The following is an 18851-nucleotide window of genomic DNA, read 5'->3' on the forward strand; positions in this document are numbered from 1 at the left end:
CTCAGTACGAACCTGTTTCCTACACAGTCACAGAATTCAATCAGGACTTAGACCTACAGCTTCTTTGCATTATCCTTTCCTGGGTTGGGCAAAGCATGAAAAGGTTGTACAAAAGAACATTCTTGCCTATCAGGAAGGGGAACTTCTGTGGCAGCTGTCCCAAGTGGAACAATACAGACAGAAGGAACAGCATAACCCCGTGACACAGCCAAGTGACAGATTCTCCAGCATTTCCAGCAAGGGCTGGCCATCCTCTGTCTCAGCTGAACAACCACAGTAACAAGATCACCTGCCCTACAGCCCACATAAAGTTTAGGCGAAGCAAGAGCCCGAAACACCTGCCCTGCTGGCCGGGGTCTCTCAGCGGCTGGAGCTGTACAAGCCATTCCCACCCTTCCCACGGCAGGGAGGGAGCAGAGAGCGCCGAGCTCCTGCAGCGGGGCAGCAGCGGCTCCGCGCCTCCCTCAGGGCCGCGTCCCCTCACGGCCCGCGCGCCGCCATCTTGCGGCTCCGGCGGTCCCGGGCCCGTGAGGGACGGGCGGCTCGGGCCGGGTCGGGCGCCGTGCCGGCCGAGGGGAAGAGCCCCGGGTGGTTCTGGGGACCGAGATCCCGGGGCCGGGAGATGCCGGGGCACAGAGACCCCCGGACACGCTCTGATGGGGACAATGGCGGCGTCAGGGTCGCCAAGGCGACCACCCGCTCCGAACCCCGGGGCCACGCAGCAGCCAATCAGAATCGTTCTCTCTGCCGCTGCCCCGCCTCAGCTCCTCCCGGCCGCCTCCGTCCCGTGTCCGCGCTCCTGATTGGTCGCTGCCGCCCAGCCGCGCTGGGATTGGCGGCGGGAGCGCGCGGGCCGCGGGTGCGCGCGCAGGTCGGTCCCTCCGGGCACGCACCGTCCCTCAGAGGCGCGCGAGCCGCCACAGCCGCGGACATGTCGGTGTCCCCCGTGAAGCGGCAGAAGATGGAGTCGGCGCTGGACCAGCTCAAGCACCACACCACGGTGGTGGCCGACACCGGGGATTTCAACGGTGAGAGGCGGCGCGAGGGCATCCCGGTACCGCGTCTTCTCCTTAGCCCCCTCTCCCGCCCCCTGCACGGAGAGTGGGCGCGCCCGGCCGAAGGGACGCGCGCTGGGGGGGAGCGAACCACCCTGCGGCCGGAGGGGGGCGGGGGGGAAGGCGCTCGGTGGCGGCGCCTCGGTCCCTATGCCAGGGCAGATCCCGCCCAGCCAGGACGTTTTCCAGATCCTGCCGTGATCTTCTCCCAGTGTGCCCCGAGCACCACGTTCAGCTCTGCGTGCTGTCAGGAAGAAGTGCCAGACTCAAGCCAGGCTCTGCTGTGCTAATGGATTCGGGTTTTCTTCCAGTGACCTGTCTAGATCTGGGACTTGTTTGGGTTTTTTCCGAACTCAAGGCAAGGCAACCCAGTCCAGTGGAGGATGTCGCTGCCCGTGGCAGGGAGTGGAACTGGACAATCTTTAAGGTCACTTCCAACCCAGTCATGACAGAATTCTGTAAAAATAATGCCAGAGTGCTTTTGTTTCCATTATCTCCTGAGAATGAGCCAGCACAGTCCTTTCTGAGAAAGGGAGGTGGCCTTCGATTAAAAAGCCATTTATTCCTGAGGCTGTCACTGCCTGGCCCAGCACGGACACAGAGCCTGCTCGGTCCATCAGAGCCAAGAATTCCCTCCCTGGGTGTCTTTGGGTTGTGTAGAGCAGCCCTTGAATCCTGTCCTGTCCTCACCCAGACCTGCAGTAATCCCTCCACTGCTTGCCTAATCCTGTTGGTGTAACACTAAACAATCCTAAATGGCCACTGTCAAATGTCTTGAAAGTACTAACTTAAGGTGAAGAGCACAGAGATGGCAACAGCTCAGACACAGGGAAAGAAAAACCCCCAGGATGGGAAGGGTGTGTTTGTGTGCAGGAAGCAGTAAGGATTGTAGAATATCCCATGGGGATCACTGACTCCAGCTCCTGGCCCTGCTCAGAACATCCCCAAGTGTTCTCTGGGCTGTTCTTATCACCTGGGTGTTATTCTTGGGAGTCCTAACAAGGCAAGAGCCTTACCTGGCTTCACTCCTGGCAGGCTGAACACTGGTGGAGGTGAAGGTGGTTTGTTGCTGCTGCTTGTTCCCAGTGTGATTGCAGGTGTCAGTACAGAACAGAGTTTCACTGATGTGCTGCTCTGCTTTACGCAGTACCTGCGTGAACTGAAGTTCTGAAGGAAGTGTTTTCTCTCTCCAGGATCCGATCACTGCCTGGGAGGATCTATGGAAAACTAGGCTTATTTTTCGTTAACATTTGCATTCCTCTCCTTCAGGGGGTTTCTTCCCTGGCAGAAAAGCCTGAGGAGAAGGGGCTGGTAATACAGATTTTGTTACTTTTTGACATTTTAATTGCATTGTTGAAAACTGCCTGAGGGCTGTCAGAGGCTCTGCCCTGGTGCCAGGCCTGGGATTATAGCCAGACAATGTGTGCTACAGCCTGCTGGAACAAAACCTGAATCACCTGGAACAGGCGTAGCCAGGCTTGGGTAAGACCAAGGGTCAAGTGTCTTCCTGGTAGGACAAGGAAATGAGAAGAGCAGATACTGAGCAAACTGCAACTGTTTGGAAAAGGTTTAAAAGCAGTAAGGAAAGGTGCTGGAGCCTCACAGGTGAATTCACCTATCCTGGCCCCATCAGTTGGACACAAGCAAAAACCCAAATTTTTGACTGCTTGAAGGGAAGGTTCCCCTGTTCTTTATTCCCCTCTGTGATTTCTGGAGCTCAGCTATGCTGTTTGGGATGAAGTTTGGAAATTAGTGTTACTACTCCCTCCATCCATCATTTATATAGGATTATACTTTTGGGCCATTTCTGCAGTTTATAAACTTTAAAGTTTGCTTTACCTTGTGACTGCAGCCCAGTTGTTCTGTACTCTGGCACAAGCCAGCCTTCAGGCAGTGTTTAAACACCACTTGGTGCTGATGTGCTCTGTCATTAACAAGTGTTTACATTCTCACCTAGTTGAGCAAAATCCTGATTTCTCAAGCTGGCTGGCTGTTTCAAACAGGCTGGGTTTCTTTCTTTAGCCATAGATGAGTACAAGCCCCTGGATGCCACCACAAACCCCTCCCTGATCCTTGCTGCGGCTCAGATGCCGGCCTACCAGAAGCTTGTGGATGATGCTGTTGCCTACGGGAAGAAGCTTGGTGGGTAAGTAAAGAGGGGTTTCATCTCAGCAGACCTGTATTTAAAATGCCTTATTATATGCAAGCAACGTGCTGGGGTTTCCCCCTCGTGTATTTGTGGGTTTGTCTTCTGCCCCAAAAGGCCTCAACACTTTTGAGAAAAATTCCTTACGCCCATTCCGAATGTGCTATTAAGAAGTGCATCCCCATTTCCCAGCTCACACCTGGCCCTCCTTGATCAGGAAAACAACTGCACTATAAGAAAGAGTGTCCAAAGGCTAATCCTGCTGGCAGGACAGAAGTGGCTCATTTGAACTCTGGAATTTAATGTTAAACAGGCTGTGAAATTTGATCTTCAAAGTGTAAACTCACCTTTTTTTGTACCCCCATAAATGCTTTTGCTCTTTGTGGTTTTCAGGTCAGAAGAGGAGCAGATCAAAAATGCTTCTGACAAACTTTTTGTATTATTTGGAGCTGAAATCCTGAAGAGGATACCTGGCCGTGTGTCCACAGAAGTAGATGCAAGGTTGGCTCTTTACCTTCTGGTTTACCCTGGGTATTTGTAAATACAAAAAAATGACCTGATGTGAGTTGGAGAAAGATTTTTTTTTTTTTCCCTAGGAGACCAGCATGACTTATATTAATATTTAAGAGTGTGGATTTCCCTTAGTTTGAGTAGAATTCTGTAACAAAAACAAGTAGTATTGACCTTGGATTTTCATAATCTTCCTGTTGCTGCTTAAGCAAGGGAAACCTCACACATCCAATCATAGTTTTGCTCATTCTCCCTATGTAATAATAGCTGCTCAGTTTCACAAGAGATCTGTTTGAACAGTTTTTTCAAGTCTTGCACAGGACTTGGCTGTTAATTTGCTCAGTATCAATTGTTGTTAATGCTCAGCTTCTGAATTCATGATGAGAAACTTCCTTCTCAAAGGGCTGACAGTCCAGGAGGGATGTGAGAACAGAAACCTGCTGTTGGCATGTAAATGCTGATAAAACAGGACAATGTTTTTCCATGGGGCCCTGGGGGAAGAGAATTTTAAAAAATAACATTTTAAAAAGTGCTGCTCTTGCCTCAAAGGTTGTCCTTTGATAAGGAGGGAATGATTCAAAGGGCCAGGCGCCTCATCGACCTCTACAAGGAAGTAGGAGTTGGTAAAGATCGGATTCTCATCAAGCTCTCTTCAACGTGGGAAGGAATCCAGGCTGGCAGGTAAGGCTGTGTGTGCCTGGTGTGCTGATTCATGGCATGCTCCTGCCTGTCCACAGGCACTGACATTGCATTCTGCACTTGAATAAACAGCAATGCTGAAAGCATGGTATGAGGAAGTCTGTCACGAGCACGGAAGGTGCTCTGCCACAGCTTGCTGTTGAAATATGGAAAGTTTCTTCACACAAGGGCCAGGCCACAGTTTCCTCAAATACCCTGCTAATCTGGCTGCATTTGGCTAGAGGAACAGCATTAATAAAGCAGAGTTTGGCAGCACAAAACATTTGCTGTTAGCCAACGGCTTTAAAGCTTACTGAGTGCAGCCTATTCCTAAATGAACTCAAGGAGTTCAGTGGTTTGAACTTAGCTTGTTCCTGAATATGAATTCCACAGGTGAGCAAAGTGCTGTTCTAAGCCAGCCTGTGTCTGCAGGGTTCTGGAGGCCGAGTATGGGATTCACTGCAACATGACCTTGCTGTTCTCCTTTGCTCAGGCTGTTGCCTGTGCTGAAGCTGGAGTTACTCTGATTTCCCCATTTGTGGGACGGATCCTGGACTGGTATGTTGCAAATGGAGACAAGAAAACCTACGAGCCTTTGGAGGATCCAGGTGAGCACAGATTTAACATTGCTGACAAAACAGCAGCTGCTCATTCAAACAGTTTACTAATAAAAATCTTCTTATGGCAAAAGGCCAGGTTTGAGCACGCTCTAAATAATCACAATAAAGTTGCTGGTTTCTGCTTGTAGGAGTGAAGAGTGTCACCAAGATCTATAACTACTACAAAAAGTTTGGTTACAAAACCATCGTGATGGGCGCCTCGTTTCGCAACACGGGCCAGATCAAAGCGCTCACGGGCTGTGACTATCTCACCATCTCACCCAAGCTCCTGGCAGAGCTCAGCAAAGAGCATGTCAAGTTAACTCCTACACTCAGTGTCAAAGAGGGTGAGTCTCCTCCTAGAGGCTTGTTCTGTCTTCCTTTCTTCTGCAATGTTGAGAGTCCAGTCAGTGCTGTGGTACTCGCTGCCATCCTGCTTTAGGGATGGATCAAATTTCCTAGAGGAAATATTGTAACCTCAGAAGGAAATATTGTAGCTTCCTTACAATATCACTGCTACAGTTGCTGACACACTGAGCACTAATTGGATTGCAATGGTTTGGACTCTGCTTCCACACTCTGCACTTCTCCCCATGGGACAGGGAGAGAAAAGGAAAGTTCATCTGCACATGCTCAGGATAAAATTTTACTGACCAGTAGCAAAGATGCCAAACTTGGTTTCATCTTAATCTGTAGACATGCCAAGAGGTGTTTTCCTTCCATAAATTAGAAAGGAATCATACACAAGACTGAGTGATTTGATCTGGTGATACTGTGCCACAATGGCTTGGAATCCTTGTTCCCATTACACTACTTCAGGCCCACTTTGGATGGGGCTTGGAGCAATCTGGGATGGTGGAAGGTGTCCCTGCATGTGGCCAAGGAGTGGAACTGAATGGGCTTTAAGGTTTGTTTGCACCCAAATTATTCCAGGATTCTGTGACTGCAGGCTCATTAAAATGCTGCTTTACATCTCAGAAAGCAGCTCTGTGCACAGCTGTAGCCATGGGTTGCTGCCCACAGGCTGCTGCTGGCCTGGGCGCCTGTTATTAAGCGAGCTTTTGTTAGTTCTTGCCAAATAATCAAAGCCCTGATTGTTCAGAATATTTGCTTAGAATGTCTCACTGCTGTGGGGCAGTTGCACAATTCCTTAGAATAGGCCTGGAAGTGCTGTGCCATTCAGCAGCAGGTACCAGATAATGGCACACACAAACACTGTGCTAAGATATACTGATTTATTAGGCTACCTTTTTCCTCTTTGTTCTCCAGACAAATCAGGAGCACTTTCAATCTCACATCTCAGATTGTGTTCCTGCAGCAAGTCATACTGAAAGTATTTAAAATTTTTCCAACACTTAGAAATAGTCAGAACTCAAGGCAATTTTAGGAAATCAGAATTTGATAAGGATCTGTTTGTTCTGTTTGTTTTTCTACTTCTCCTGCACAGCTCAGGCATGTGATCTTGAGAAGATCCACCTGGATGAGAAGGCATTCCGCTGGCACCACAACGAAGACCAGATGGCTGTGGAAAAGCTCTCCGATGGGATCAGGAGGTTTGCTGCAGATGCCGTTAAGCTGGAGAGGATGTTAAAGGTAGAGATCACGTTCCTCCCGTGTGCTGCAGCCAGCCTGGTGTGGCTGAGGATTAAACTAGTCTGGTCAGGTCTTTAGATAGGTTATGTAGAACAGGCCACCTGAATTCAGTGAACTTGGCAGGCTTCACTGCATGCCAAGAAAGAATTTGTGCCAGGTGTGGGCCACACCTGCGGTTTGAGGCTGCAGGACTGGTAGCTCATCAGGATAACTGTCAAAGTGAGAAGTCCCTTAAATCTGATTCTGAGCTGTCAGCACTACAGGACACAAATAAGCTGCTGGTAGTGAGCTGGAAATAAATCATGTTTGTACTTGGAGGCACTAAGAAAAAGCAGATCTGCTGTCGAAGTCTTATGTCAGATTGTGGAGAGGCTTTCACATGGGATTCATCAAACTGTTTTTTGGGGAAGAAATACTGATTATAAGTATACCTGATCTAGGCAGTTGGTGACTGGCAATTCCTCACAGCATTCCCAAATTCTTATTCAGCTGTGCTTTGTTTTTTTCTAGGAGCGAATGTTCAGCACTGAAAATGGAAAATAAAAGAAGAAAAAATAATAATCAGCATTTCCCTGAGTGCTCTAAGATGAGGTGGATCACCTGAGGTTCAGTGGATGTACAAATGTCTTACCTGTACAAGTATCATGCTGTGTATGGATAGATTTCTGTATCATGCTTTTTTTTTTATCAATTTGCAAAGGGACAAGTGGAATTTCAAATTTTTGTGGCACTTTTGTCAATACATGCAAATTAAAATCGACTTGCCTTGTAACATGGTCAATTAATTGCTGCAGGAGACACTTGATAGGATTTTAATTTTCCAATTCTTAATTTCAAATTCCTGATTAAGTCTTCAGTCCTAACACATTGAGAAAAAGAGTTTTTAATTTCAGGTTGTTTTAAAGAGCAAACTTAGGTTTCACAAGCCCCTCTTAGTGCAAAACCCACAAATACTCCTGTGAGACAGATATATGTCAAAATTTATATTTATCTTACTATTTTATATAGATCCTGTTCTATGAAGAGTAGACAAGAGCAAGTGATAAGACAAGAAGGAAGTAGCCTCAAGTTGTGCCAGGGAAGGTTTAGATTGAATATTAGGGAACACTTCTTCACTGAAAGCTGTCCAAGCTGGCACAGCTGCCCAGAGCAGTGGTTGATTCCCCATCTCTGGAGAGATTTAAAAGGCACATGGATGAGGCACCTGGGGACAGGGGTAGTGGTGGCCTGATGGTCTCAGCAGTGATTCATTCAATGGTTCTGAGAGATCCTTGTTTATACATGGATGCAATTTGCTGCTTCCTGACAAAGTTGCCTGAACTTTAAAAAAAGGGAGAAAAGGCAGCAGTGTGGCCCCAGCACTGACAGACACGTGCTCTGTCCAGACCAAGGGAGGCACTGATCCCTCACCCCAGTGTGACACAGCAGCTCTGCTGTCAGCACATCCAGAACAACCTGGGAGCTGCTGTTCCAGCCAAAGGGACACCAGCTACAATCAGACACAGAGAGCTGGTGCTGCATTCCCAGCCTTCCCTGAGGAAAGTGCCAGTCTGCCAGAGGGAGGTGACATTCCCAGGGGACTCATCCAGACCCTCTGTCCTACAGCTGTTGGTGAGGGGGGAAGCAGACCAGCAGGCTGCCCAAAGGGAGGTGACCTTTCTTCCTGTCAAAGTCAAGCCAGCACTAAAAGCTTGACCCTGCCCCTCCCAATCCCTTCTCAATTCAAGCTGTTTTGCATTTTTCACTCTTAGTAAACTGAGAATTCCAATGGAGATTCCTAGAATGGTCTGGGTTGGAAGGGGACCTTGAAGACCATCTCATTCCACCCCCTGCCCCCAGCAGGCTGCTGTGTTATAACATCACACACTGCACCCACCAGGGCAGGGTAGGGATTTGGGCACACAGAATTTGGGGACTTGGTGCTATTTAACTGGCTGGTCAGAGGCTTGGAGCCTCTGGAATAAATGGCCCTTTTCCCCACTGAGTGAGGCAAGAACCTCCACATGGATGGAATCTGTCTCTTCCCATAGCTAGACACAACAGGGTCAGTAACACTGTGGAACTCAAATGAAACTGAAGCATTGCAGAAGGTGCTCATGAGAGAATAAAATACTTCAGTGAAGGAATAAAAAGGTAGGAAAAGTGCCTGAGTAACTTACTCCACTTACCAACAGACACCTCTCAAGAGGAGAACATGCTCAGTCATGGGGTCTCTTCCCTGCTGTGGTGGCAGTTGGTGTTTCCTCCTCAGCACTGGGGTTCTTTGCAGCACAGATGGATGTTGTGAGGTTCCTGACATCCGTGGCTAAGCCACAAAGTCCACATCCTTTCTGAAATGGTGAAAAAAAACAAGCACCACATAAACCTTCAGCCTGCACAGCTCTTTAATCAGTCACACAAAGTGTGTTTATTCCTTAACCTCTTCCTGAACTTCCCCTCCCTTCAGCAGATGGAGGGATCTCTCCCAGGGCCCTGCCTGTGCCCTGCTTACAAACTCCTGGAATCTCCTAGATCTCCACACCTCCTCAAATTAAGAAATCAGGAGATGTCTCTTGTCTCCCAGAAAGATCTGTGGCTCTCACAGTCACAAGAACAACTCAGGAATTAGGGGCAGAAACAAGGTTTGGAGAAATCCCAAAAAATCAATACATAAACTTTAAAGCATTGATTCAAAAATGACAGCCCCTTACCCAACCTTTCCTTGTGGTTGCTGCTCTCTCATCCAGCTCTGTGCAAACACACAAAGCTTGGAGGGGGGTTGGAGAAGCTTTTCCTTCTTCCTCTAGCCATGCCTTGCATCCCATCACATACTGTGCTAAAGGGAGACACACTCCTGCTCCCAGCATGTCCTCCATTCTTGAAACAGGGTACAGGAAAGCAGAGCTGTTGGAAGAACAGACACAGTAATGTATCCATTTATATTCATCCTCCCAACATGGAATTTAATTTAAAATTAGTCCTTAGATTCACTAGTTATGTCTATCCAATACAGCCATCACAGGCCAGTAGAGATGGCACCAAACCCAGACAGTTCCATTTGAAATTTTAAAGTAAATCAGGACCAAAGAGCCACTTCCATCTCTTCTGGCCCTTGTTTGAATGCACACAAGATGAATAAAGCAATAGGTTCCATTAAAAAAAAAAAAAAAAAAAAAAGTGGGTTTTTTTACAATATTATACTGTGGAAGCTCCAAGGAAAGAATCTTAATTAAATATATTAATACACAAATGGAATGCTGGTATTACCAACAACCATCAGCTGCAGACAGGGCCAGAGTTCAAACATCTTGTCAGGATCCCCAAAACCATGAAAATTGAGATCATACCCACAGACAGGGGGCTCTGTTTTCCAGATTTATGCAGTTTCCCAACTGCTGCACCAGCACCCCTCTTTTTTTTTTTTTCCTCTGCCAGGAAAAGCACCCATACCTTAGAGATGATGGGCTGTCCTCTTTTTGGTGAATAAATCCTCTGTGGGGTGCAAGACAGCAGTGCTCCTTTACAGCTGTGAGCTAACATCCAAGAAAACTCCTCATCCCTTTGGATTCATCCTGCTCCACATGCTGCAAAGGCACTCTGATGCTTCTAGCAGGTACCTCCATATCTTCCTTTTAAAAATATCAGAGGAAGAGGATATGGTTCCAGCTATTAAGCCCAGAGAAGATGTAACACTGTGAGTCCCAGAAAAATAAATCAGTAGAACTCTAGAAAATAAAAACCAAACTCCCACCCAAATAAATAAAATAATAAATCCACCAGCTGGATGTTACCAGGAACAGATTTTCAAGGAAACAAAGGTGACATTCCCAGGACCAAAGCACCAAGCACTGCACAGTGCAATGCTGAAACAACAAAGGTTTGTGTGGAATGAAAATCTCCCAAATTTGAAGGTTTTCCATTCTTTGGGAAGCAGTTTCTGCCCTGGAGACAAAAACCCCTCAGTATAATCACCACTGCTTGGATGTCTGGGATGGGATTGTCCACAGGGCTTCTCAGCTGGACCAGGTACAAGGTACAGAAGATACAAATTGAGGTATCTAAATACTTCCCACAGAAAGTTTAAAAGGCAAGAATAATAAAAAAATTCTTGCTCTTTGTGTAATGCCACTTCATTATCTTAGTTGATGTAAATACCTTTTAGGTAAAAGAAAGAAAATAACAAACAAACTATGAAATTGTACATTCGTAGAGCAAAATTAACCTAAAATAAATATAATTAAACCTTTCTGAACACATCTGAATGTCATTCAACAACTTTGTGCTTTCTACATTCATTTGATCTTCTTTTCCTAGTTTTTGAACAATTTTTTCCAATCCCTGGCTAAAATTTGTCATACTGTACAAAAGAGTTATCGTCACTAACGGCCTCAAGTTGTGCCAGGGAAAGTTTAGGTTGGATATGATGGAAAATTTCTTCATGGAAAGGGACATCAAGCACTGGAACAGGGCAGTGGTGCAGTCACCATCCCTGGAAGGGTTCAGATAACACATGGATGTGATCCCTGAGGCTGAATGGTGAACATGGTGGTGGTGCTGCTGCACTGATGGACTAGACCTTAAAAGCTCCTTTCCAACCTAAATTCCATGATTCTGACTCAGATGGCTCCCAGTTTGTCAGCATGACCTGTGAAGGTGACACAATCCAGCCCAGCACATCCAGAGCCACCTCACAAAGCTGCCAGCACACATCACCTCTCCAGTCTTGCTGCTCCACACCTTTCTCACCCAGTTTTCCCAAGAGTAACTTCAAGGCTGAGGAGGTAAAAGTGGATGTGTGATGGGAAGGAGTGAAAATACACACAGGAATTCATCTTTTTTCTGCTCTCATATGGGAGGAAAAAGAAAGCACCATCAAGTCCCCAGGCAGGGTGCTTTGTCCAACTGTTTGCTTCCCAACAGAGGAACAAGCAGAGCAACTCCAGCAGGTCCTGGATGCCACAAATTAAGGAAAAAATTGTACAACAGGGTACTGATCAAAGCCTGTAGTGGTCTGAACCCTCACCTGGCAGCAGATGGATGAGCCTGGACAGAACCTCATTTAAGCAATGAAAACAGGACACAGGGTGGACACCAATGTTCTATTTTTACAGGCAAGCAGTGAAAGATGTAGCAATTTTGGCAAAATCCCACAGAAACACAGTCCCTAAGGAAATACAGCCTCCCACTTCACAAACAAGATGTGGCTTTCCAGACTCAAAGTATTCCCTGATGGTGTCAACATCAAATCCCCAAGATAGATTCTCAGGAATGAAGACTTAAATTATCAAAGCTAATTGATAATTTAATTTATATCAAAGCCCAATTTTAATTTAAACTCTGCTTCTAATTTCCATCAATGTCAAAGGTGTCTAAAATGGGCTCCAGAATGCAACAGCAGAAGACCCAAAGTCTGTCTTAAAATCACACTGAATTCTTGAGACAGAGCTTAAAAAATGGATTTCCACAGAAAAGCCAGAATTTCTCTATTTGATGACTTATTAGAACCAAAATATTGTAATATCCTGGTAAGAGAACAAAAATGCAACTCTGTTTCTTTAGGGCACTGGAGAAACGTTACCCATAATTCCAAAAGGGAAGGAAGATCAATTATCTGAAAGTTAATTTACCTACTTTCCAATATATTAAGTATGTTTGAGCCTGCAAAAACTTAAAAAAAAATAAATCTCAATCTGACTGATTATTCCTTTCTGTGCTCAGCTTCAAGGCACACCTGCAGCTCAGAAGGAAGAAGTCCAGACTCCACCCTACAGCTGGTTCCTGAGATGGGACCCACATTAGCCACCTGCATTTTTCAGTGCCCTAGTCCACAAAATTCCAGCAAGAGACAGCAGCAGTGTACTTCCAGAGAGGAGTATTTCCAAGAGAACAAAACCCACAACATAAGCAGCACAAAGGAGAACAAATAAACAATTGTAGGACTATGTAAAAAAAAAAAAAAAAAAAAAAAAGCTGAGTAAACTTTTTACACACAATTCCAGTGATGTGAACAGGAAGAAAGGGCAAACTGTGCACCAGTACAATGCCAACCCAGAGCAAGGGCTTCAGCTTCAGCAATTTGCATTCACAGCACCAACTTTTGGGGGGTTTTGAGAAGACAGTTCCCCACATCTGTAAACGGAGGGTCTAGAGAAGCAGTGAGAAAATGGAGCAGCACAAATGTAATGGGGTGTCCCAGATTCTTCTGACAACCTTCAGCCATTCTATCCACACAGAACCTCTGGCACTGCCACTTCCCTGCCACAATCAATTCAGAGTCCAGGACAGAGGTTCAGAGGGATGTTTTATCCAGGTCACAGCCATGGAAATCCTCAGCCTGCTGGCTCTTCATCCATCCTCTTTGCAAACAGACCTTCTCCTTCATTTCCTGCTGAAGGAAACACACCCAGACATGACAGGACCTGTTAGTGCACAGCCAGGACAGGACTGGTACCACACAGTCACCTGAACAAAAGAAGGGGTTTGTGGTTATTCATATGTGCTCTTCTATCTGACAAGATGACACTCAAACAAGCCAAGCCATTTCCAAAAAAATTAAATTAATTCATTCCCAGAATCCTAAATCAGAGCTGACTCAAAGCTAGCCTGCCAAGGCTCAAGAAACATGAGATGTTTCCCTGAACAGAAATGTTTACTGAAGCCTGCTCAGCATTTTACTTTGCCAGTTACACTACAGTTGTGCACTTCCCCACACATTTTCATCTTCTTAGATAATCAAATGCTCTTTGCCAAAAGACACAAATGCCTGGCTGGCCTGATCAAACAGAAGTGACACATTTCAGCAGAAAACCAAGGGGAAACCCCCCCTTCTGAAGGACAGTATTCCTGAAACCAAAAGATGCTCACCACTGGCTGCTCCCAGTTCTTTAAGCCCCATCTTGCCTCACCTGACGTTGCAAAGAATCAGAAGATTCTGGACAGCAGGAAGGGTGGAATTCTCATTCTGTCCTGTCACCAGGTGCCTGTCCAGCACCACATGGACAGCATCTGGGATGCTGGCTGAACACAGGAGAAAAACACAGGGATTGCATCACAGGACACGAGTTCAGTGCCAGAATCACACCAATGATAAACCCAACACAACATGTAACTGTTTTGGACAGACAGATTTGCTGGGTGCTGATTCTATTACCCTAGCAGAGGGGGGCAGTCTCAAGCCCCTCATCCTAAAACAATTTCCCTAGAAATTCTTTTTCTGGAAGGACAGGACTGGGCCCTTGATTCAGTTAACACCAGGTGGGTAAAGCACACATCAAGGGATTTTTGTAATAAAAACCTCAAAGTATGTATTTGAAAGTTACAATTACCTCACAATACAACATAAACTCTTCCTATGCCAGACATGAGCTGTGAACAGCATGCTACAAAAATATCTCATTTTCTGGCCAATTACAATACCCCAGCATGCTCAGATCAACCAGCAACTACTTAGCACCCCAAACAGAATTTTTAAGTTATCTCATTCCATGCAGACTCCCAGACTGGTTTGGGTTAGAAGAGACCCTAAAGCTCATCCAGTCCCATCCCCCTGCCACAAGCAGGGACACCTTCCACCATCCCAGGCTGCTCCAAGCCCTGTCCAGCCTGGCCATGCAAATAACCAGTGACATACTGGTATGCCATTGGGAATGCCAGGTGAGAGATCCTGCCAGAGTCCTGCTCAGCTGGATACAACCAGCACACAAACACTCATTTCCCAAAGGAGAAACAAAGTGCACATCCTGGACACCAGGCATGACCCACCACTGAATGTAGCTCCAGAATCCTTCACAAAATCCTCCACAATAATGGACAAACTGGCAAAATTTGGCTGCCTCACCAGCTCATACACAGAGGGCTGAAAGAGATCAAAAGGAAATTAGTTTGGCTGGCTTTTTACAGAAAAAGCCAAGCAAAACCAGAACATATTTCCCTGAAATTTATATTTCTGTTCCCTCCACTGTTCTCCCAATCACAAGCAGCTTTGATGGATTTTGTGTAGGGAGCAAACTGGAAACTCTTAAGTGAGTTAAGTAAAGAGGAAAAAACACCACCAACAATTTCTGAAGGTTTGATTCACTTCAGGGAAGCACAGACCTGTCTGCCTGTGGCACACAAATATTTGGACACAGATGCTGTGCCACCTGCAGAGTCCAAAAACAGTAATCCATGTTGGAATGAATATGGGAAACAGCTTACAGACAGAAAATTTAGGGGCACTTGGAGTACTTATATGCAAAACAAAGAATTTTAGTTTTATGGTTTCTACAGCAACCATAGCTAGGCCACAACATGATTTAAAATACTTCATCATGGAGTGTAGTGTAACAATCCATATTGAGCCACAAATAATCCTTAACTCAAACAGAAGCACATGAGAACACTAATAGCTTTTGTGAGTCACAAATTGCTTAACTTTCCATGTGAATTTTCCACTGTAGAAAGCTGCACTAGGGCAATCTGCATCTCTCTGACACTAAAAAAAGGGCTGTGAGGTCAGAGCACACAAGATAAAGTATCAGCAGTAACTAGCTGCTCTAATTGCAAACCAGTTTGTCCAAACAGCATTTTTTCCTAAAATTTCTTCTAACTTTTTTTTTTCTAAGACTCCCTCTACCTTTTAAAAGAAAACAGCACCTTGAGAAATTTAACTTATCTTCAGTATTCATCAAACAAAATTTTTTATAAGACCTCAACAACAAATGCAAAGAGCCACAGCAGGGATTTCCAGCTTTTTTTTTTTTTTTTTTTTTTTTTTGCTTCAGTTTAAAGTTTACTGAACAATTAGAGGGAAAGCATTCCCCATGTGCCATTTAAGTGGGAGAAACCTTTCATGCACTCAGTACTGGGCCCCTTGTCAAAGACATCTGCACATCTTGCACAAGCCAAGGGTAAAAACTGATAAATGGTATTTATAGAAAGTTCCTGGGTAAGACCAAAACCACCAGAAATCACACAGAAAAAAAAAAAAAAAAAAAACCCAAACAGCAAAAATTAGGTAAAAGCTTGACTTACCCCTGTCATGCTGTATCCCTGGAAAACCCAGGACTTATCCTCATTGGTGGCACAACACAAAGCTGCCACTCCCTGTCCCACAGCACAGATGGGCTCTAGAAAAGAATTAAAGCACATTTGTGAGCATCTCCAAATACTTGAAACACAGGTGAGTGTGGGGAGCCTCATGCTGCCCTCCTGCAGGGATGTTATACTGCTGATAATGTTCTTTCAGGTTTGAGGGGCTTTCCTGCACACTGCCATAGCAATTATTGTCTATAATAAGAATTACTACAATTCTTTTATTATTACACTAAGAAGAAGAACAAGAATTGCAGCTTTTAACTCCAAGTCCAGAGACAGCTCCACAAATGCTCAAATGTGGAGCAGACCCCAAGTCTTGGTGAACTGCAGCCTTAATGATGATGATCCTGGGACATTCCACACTTGGCTCTGAGCCTCAAATACTGTTGATTTGGACAGGGCCATTTCTGTACCACTGCAAGGCAGCAAATCCCTCTTCTGAGAGAAGCTCTGAAAAGCTACTGGCATTGCTCTTTGAGATACTTTAAGACCTCCTTTTCCTTTCCAAGGCTCCCTTTTTCCTATTTAAGACATGTTAGGACAGGTTTTTTTTTTTTTTTCTTTTAAAACTCCCATTTTCCTTTTAAAGACATTTTAGGATACTTTTGTTTCCTCCTAAGTCTCCTTTTCCTTTTTTAAAGGCCCATTAAGACACTTGTTTCACCCCTTGAAGACACCCTTTCCCTTCCCAGTTCTGAAGACTCTGGAAGGCAGCCACCCTGCAGAGGCAGCACAGGAGCCCTGTTTCATCCACCCAGCCCCCCAGGATGTTCACCTACTGCTCTCAGTGCTGAAGTGCTGCAGGATCTTGGCCAGGTACCCGCTGTTGGCCAGGTCAGTCACAGCCCCGGGGCAGTTTGGGATCAGCAGGGCGTGGTACCGAGCTCCTGGTTGGGAGGAAAGCAGGAGCTGATTGTAGGACAGGGAAAAACCCCAAAAACCTGACCATAAATCCACTGCACATTTGGGAAAAAAAGGACAAACCCACATATAGTTTAAAATGACCTAAAGAAACTAAGAGAGCTACACAGAAGAGAGAAAAAGGTTCTTCTTAGGACCAGGGACAATATTTTTAATGAGCCCTGAGAGCCCAAGCAAAACTTACAACTGTTCTGTCTGCTGGCTGCTACTCCAGCAAAATATTTATTTTTAACAAGTAACAATGTAATGTGTGCTTATACACAACACAGACATTATATGCATATATTGCATATATATTAAAAGAGACTGACCATTCTAAGATAAATAACAAAACTGCAAAGCAGTTGCCAGGACTTCCTCTCAAATAGAAAGAAAACAGAAAAACTGTAGCTGCCACAGTTTTCTCTTGAAGCACAACTTTCCTGCCTTTTTTGTGTAGTTTTTCCCAAAATCCTGGCCCTAAGCAGGGGATTTCCCTTACAGAGAGGGAAAGCCCTTCCAGTGAGCCTTTCACTGTTTCCCTGACAGTGGAGGTGACAGTGGCCCGTGGTGACACCCTTACCATCAATGGACTCCAGCTTGGCAGGGCTGGCATAGGATTTCATGCGGAAGTCCTGGATCCAGCGCGTGTTGCCCTCGTTCACATCCACAAAATCAATGGGCTTCCCCTGGGAATAACACGGTTCACACACTGCGGTCAGGATCACTGCACAAGCACCCATGATACTTCCTGAAGGATAGCCATGTGGGATTTTGAGATGCTTTCAGCTCTCAAAAAACTGAAGTTTTCAATTTTTTTCCCACTGAATTAGTGCTAATAGCTTTCCTTCCACTCGTTGTGGGAACAGATACTGGACACAGAAGTCCAAACCCACGCTATAGAAAGGCTGCAGTCACTTCAGTACTATGGCCAATAAAACACCTTTCAATATATTTATAATACAATTACCTCATGACAAGTGAGATCAATTGGTTTCAGGCTGAAATCAGAATATTTGTCCATTTCCACTCACCCCGGGAGTCGCCACTTGCAGGTTAAAGGCAGAGCTGGCCAGAGTAAAGCAGTGAAGGAACGACTGGGCTGACACACCTGGAAAACAGATTCCAACACCTCAGGGAAACAACAGTGACAATTTAATGCAGGCCACGCTTTATCCAGCAAAGTACACAAGCTTGGGTGTTTGCTCATCTTGAAAGCTCTAGAAAATTTCAGAGGATTATTTTGTTACGATTTAATGTTTTTAAGACATCAGAAATGCACAGCCTTCATTACAGGTGAGCTGTGTGCTGGGGAACAGAATCCTGGAATGATATGGCTTGGGAGGGACCTTACAGCCCATGGGCAGGGACACCTTCCACTATCCCAGTTGCTCCAAGCCCTCTCCAAGCTGGCCTCGAACCCTTCCAGGGATTGGGCAGTCACAGCTTCTCTGGGCAATCTGTGCCAGGGCCTCAGCACCCTCACAGGCAAAGATTCTTCCCGATAACTTCCGACCTGAGCCAACCTTCCTTCCCCTCAAAGCCACCAAAGCCACAAGCACAGCTGCACACGGGGCCACACCTGCAGCGCGGAGGGAAAACCGGCACAGCTGGGCCGGGAGGGCACACGTGGGGCCGCCCGGCCCGGCTGCAGCGACAACCACACGGGACACGGCAGCGCGGCGCGGCGGGGCGGGCACACGCCGCCACACCGGGGACAGCCCCGCGCCGCACCGCCCCGCCGCGCCGAAGGGACGGGGAGCGCGGGAGCACCCGCAGAGCCGGAGCGGCGGCTCCCCGCGAACCGGCGGGGTCTCCCCCCGGCAAGAGCGTCTCACCCGCGGCAGCGGCGCTGGCGACGATGAGGCAGGAGGGCTTGGCCAGCCGGTCCGACATGGCGGGGCCGGGGCTGAGGGGAGCGGCGGCGCCTGGAGCGGCCGCGCCTGCGCAGTGCGGGGGGCGCTGAGGGGCGGGGGAAGCGCGCGGAGTCCTGAGGGCGGCGGAAAGCGCGGGAAGCGCTGAGGGGGCGCCGCCGCCGCCGCCGCGCCTTTGGGAGGCCTCGGGTGTCCCGGGAATCCCGTAGTACCGCGTCCCGTCAGCAACTGTAATTTTTGCCGTATTTCCCCAGTTTTTTAAACCTCAGTCTTCAATTTCTGGATTTGCATCTGTCATCGCTTGTGTGAATTTAATAGGTTTATGCATTGCTAGCTGCTTGTGTGTTACAGACACAATGCCGTTATAAAATGAAAGATATAAAATAAAGACAGCACGATAATGCTATTGGCATTATTTTATTTTATTTTATTTTATTTTATT

General features: G+C 46.5%; 2 protein-coding genes across 5 annotated transcripts; one reads left to right on the forward strand and one right to left on the reverse strand.

The window, feature by feature from the left end:
* The first annotated feature begins 849 nt into the window (after positions 1–849).
* On the forward strand, positions 850–7341 carry TALDO1 (transaldolase 1). The gene is made up of 8 exons (XM_079309003.1): positions 850–1028; positions 3078–3201; positions 3595–3702; positions 4261–4392; positions 4822–4997; positions 5138–5335; positions 6436–6581; positions 7092–7341. The coding sequence occupies exons 1-8, from the start codon at positions 932–934 to the stop codon at positions 7122–7124; spliced, it is 1014 nt and encodes a 337-aa protein (XP_079165129.1). The 5' UTR covers positions 850–931; the 3' UTR covers positions 7125–7341.
* Positions 7342–11645: 4304 nt separating this feature from the next.
* GATD1 (glutamine amidotransferase class 1 domain containing 1) lies at positions 11646–18508 on the reverse strand. 4 transcript variants are annotated; one of them, XM_079309014.1, is made up of 8 exons: positions 18374–18508; positions 17570–17646; positions 17119–17224; positions 16415–16522; positions 15573–15667; positions 14322–14415; positions 13466–13577; positions 11646–12945 (listed from the first exon to the last, which is right to left on the reverse strand). In XM_079309014.1, exons 1-8 carry the CDS (start codon positions 18429–18431, stop codon positions 12939–12941), a joined length of 657 nt encoding a protein of 218 aa, XP_079165140.1. In that variant the 5' UTR covers positions 18432–18508; the 3' UTR covers positions 11646–12938. The 4 variants fall into 4 exon arrangements, with proteins under 4 accessions (XP_079165140.1, XP_079165139.1, XP_079165141.1 ...); XM_079309013.1 differs by having other exon boundaries at positions 11646–12948; XM_079309015.1 differs by having other exon boundaries at positions 11646–13022.
* Positions 18509–18851: the final 343 nt, after the last annotated feature.

The sequence above is a fragment of the Erithacus rubecula genome (assembly GCF_903797595.1).
Source record: "Erithacus rubecula genome assembly, chromosome: 6".
NCBI classification, from domain to species: Eukaryota; Metazoa; Chordata; class Aves; order Passeriformes; family Muscicapidae; genus Erithacus; species Erithacus rubecula.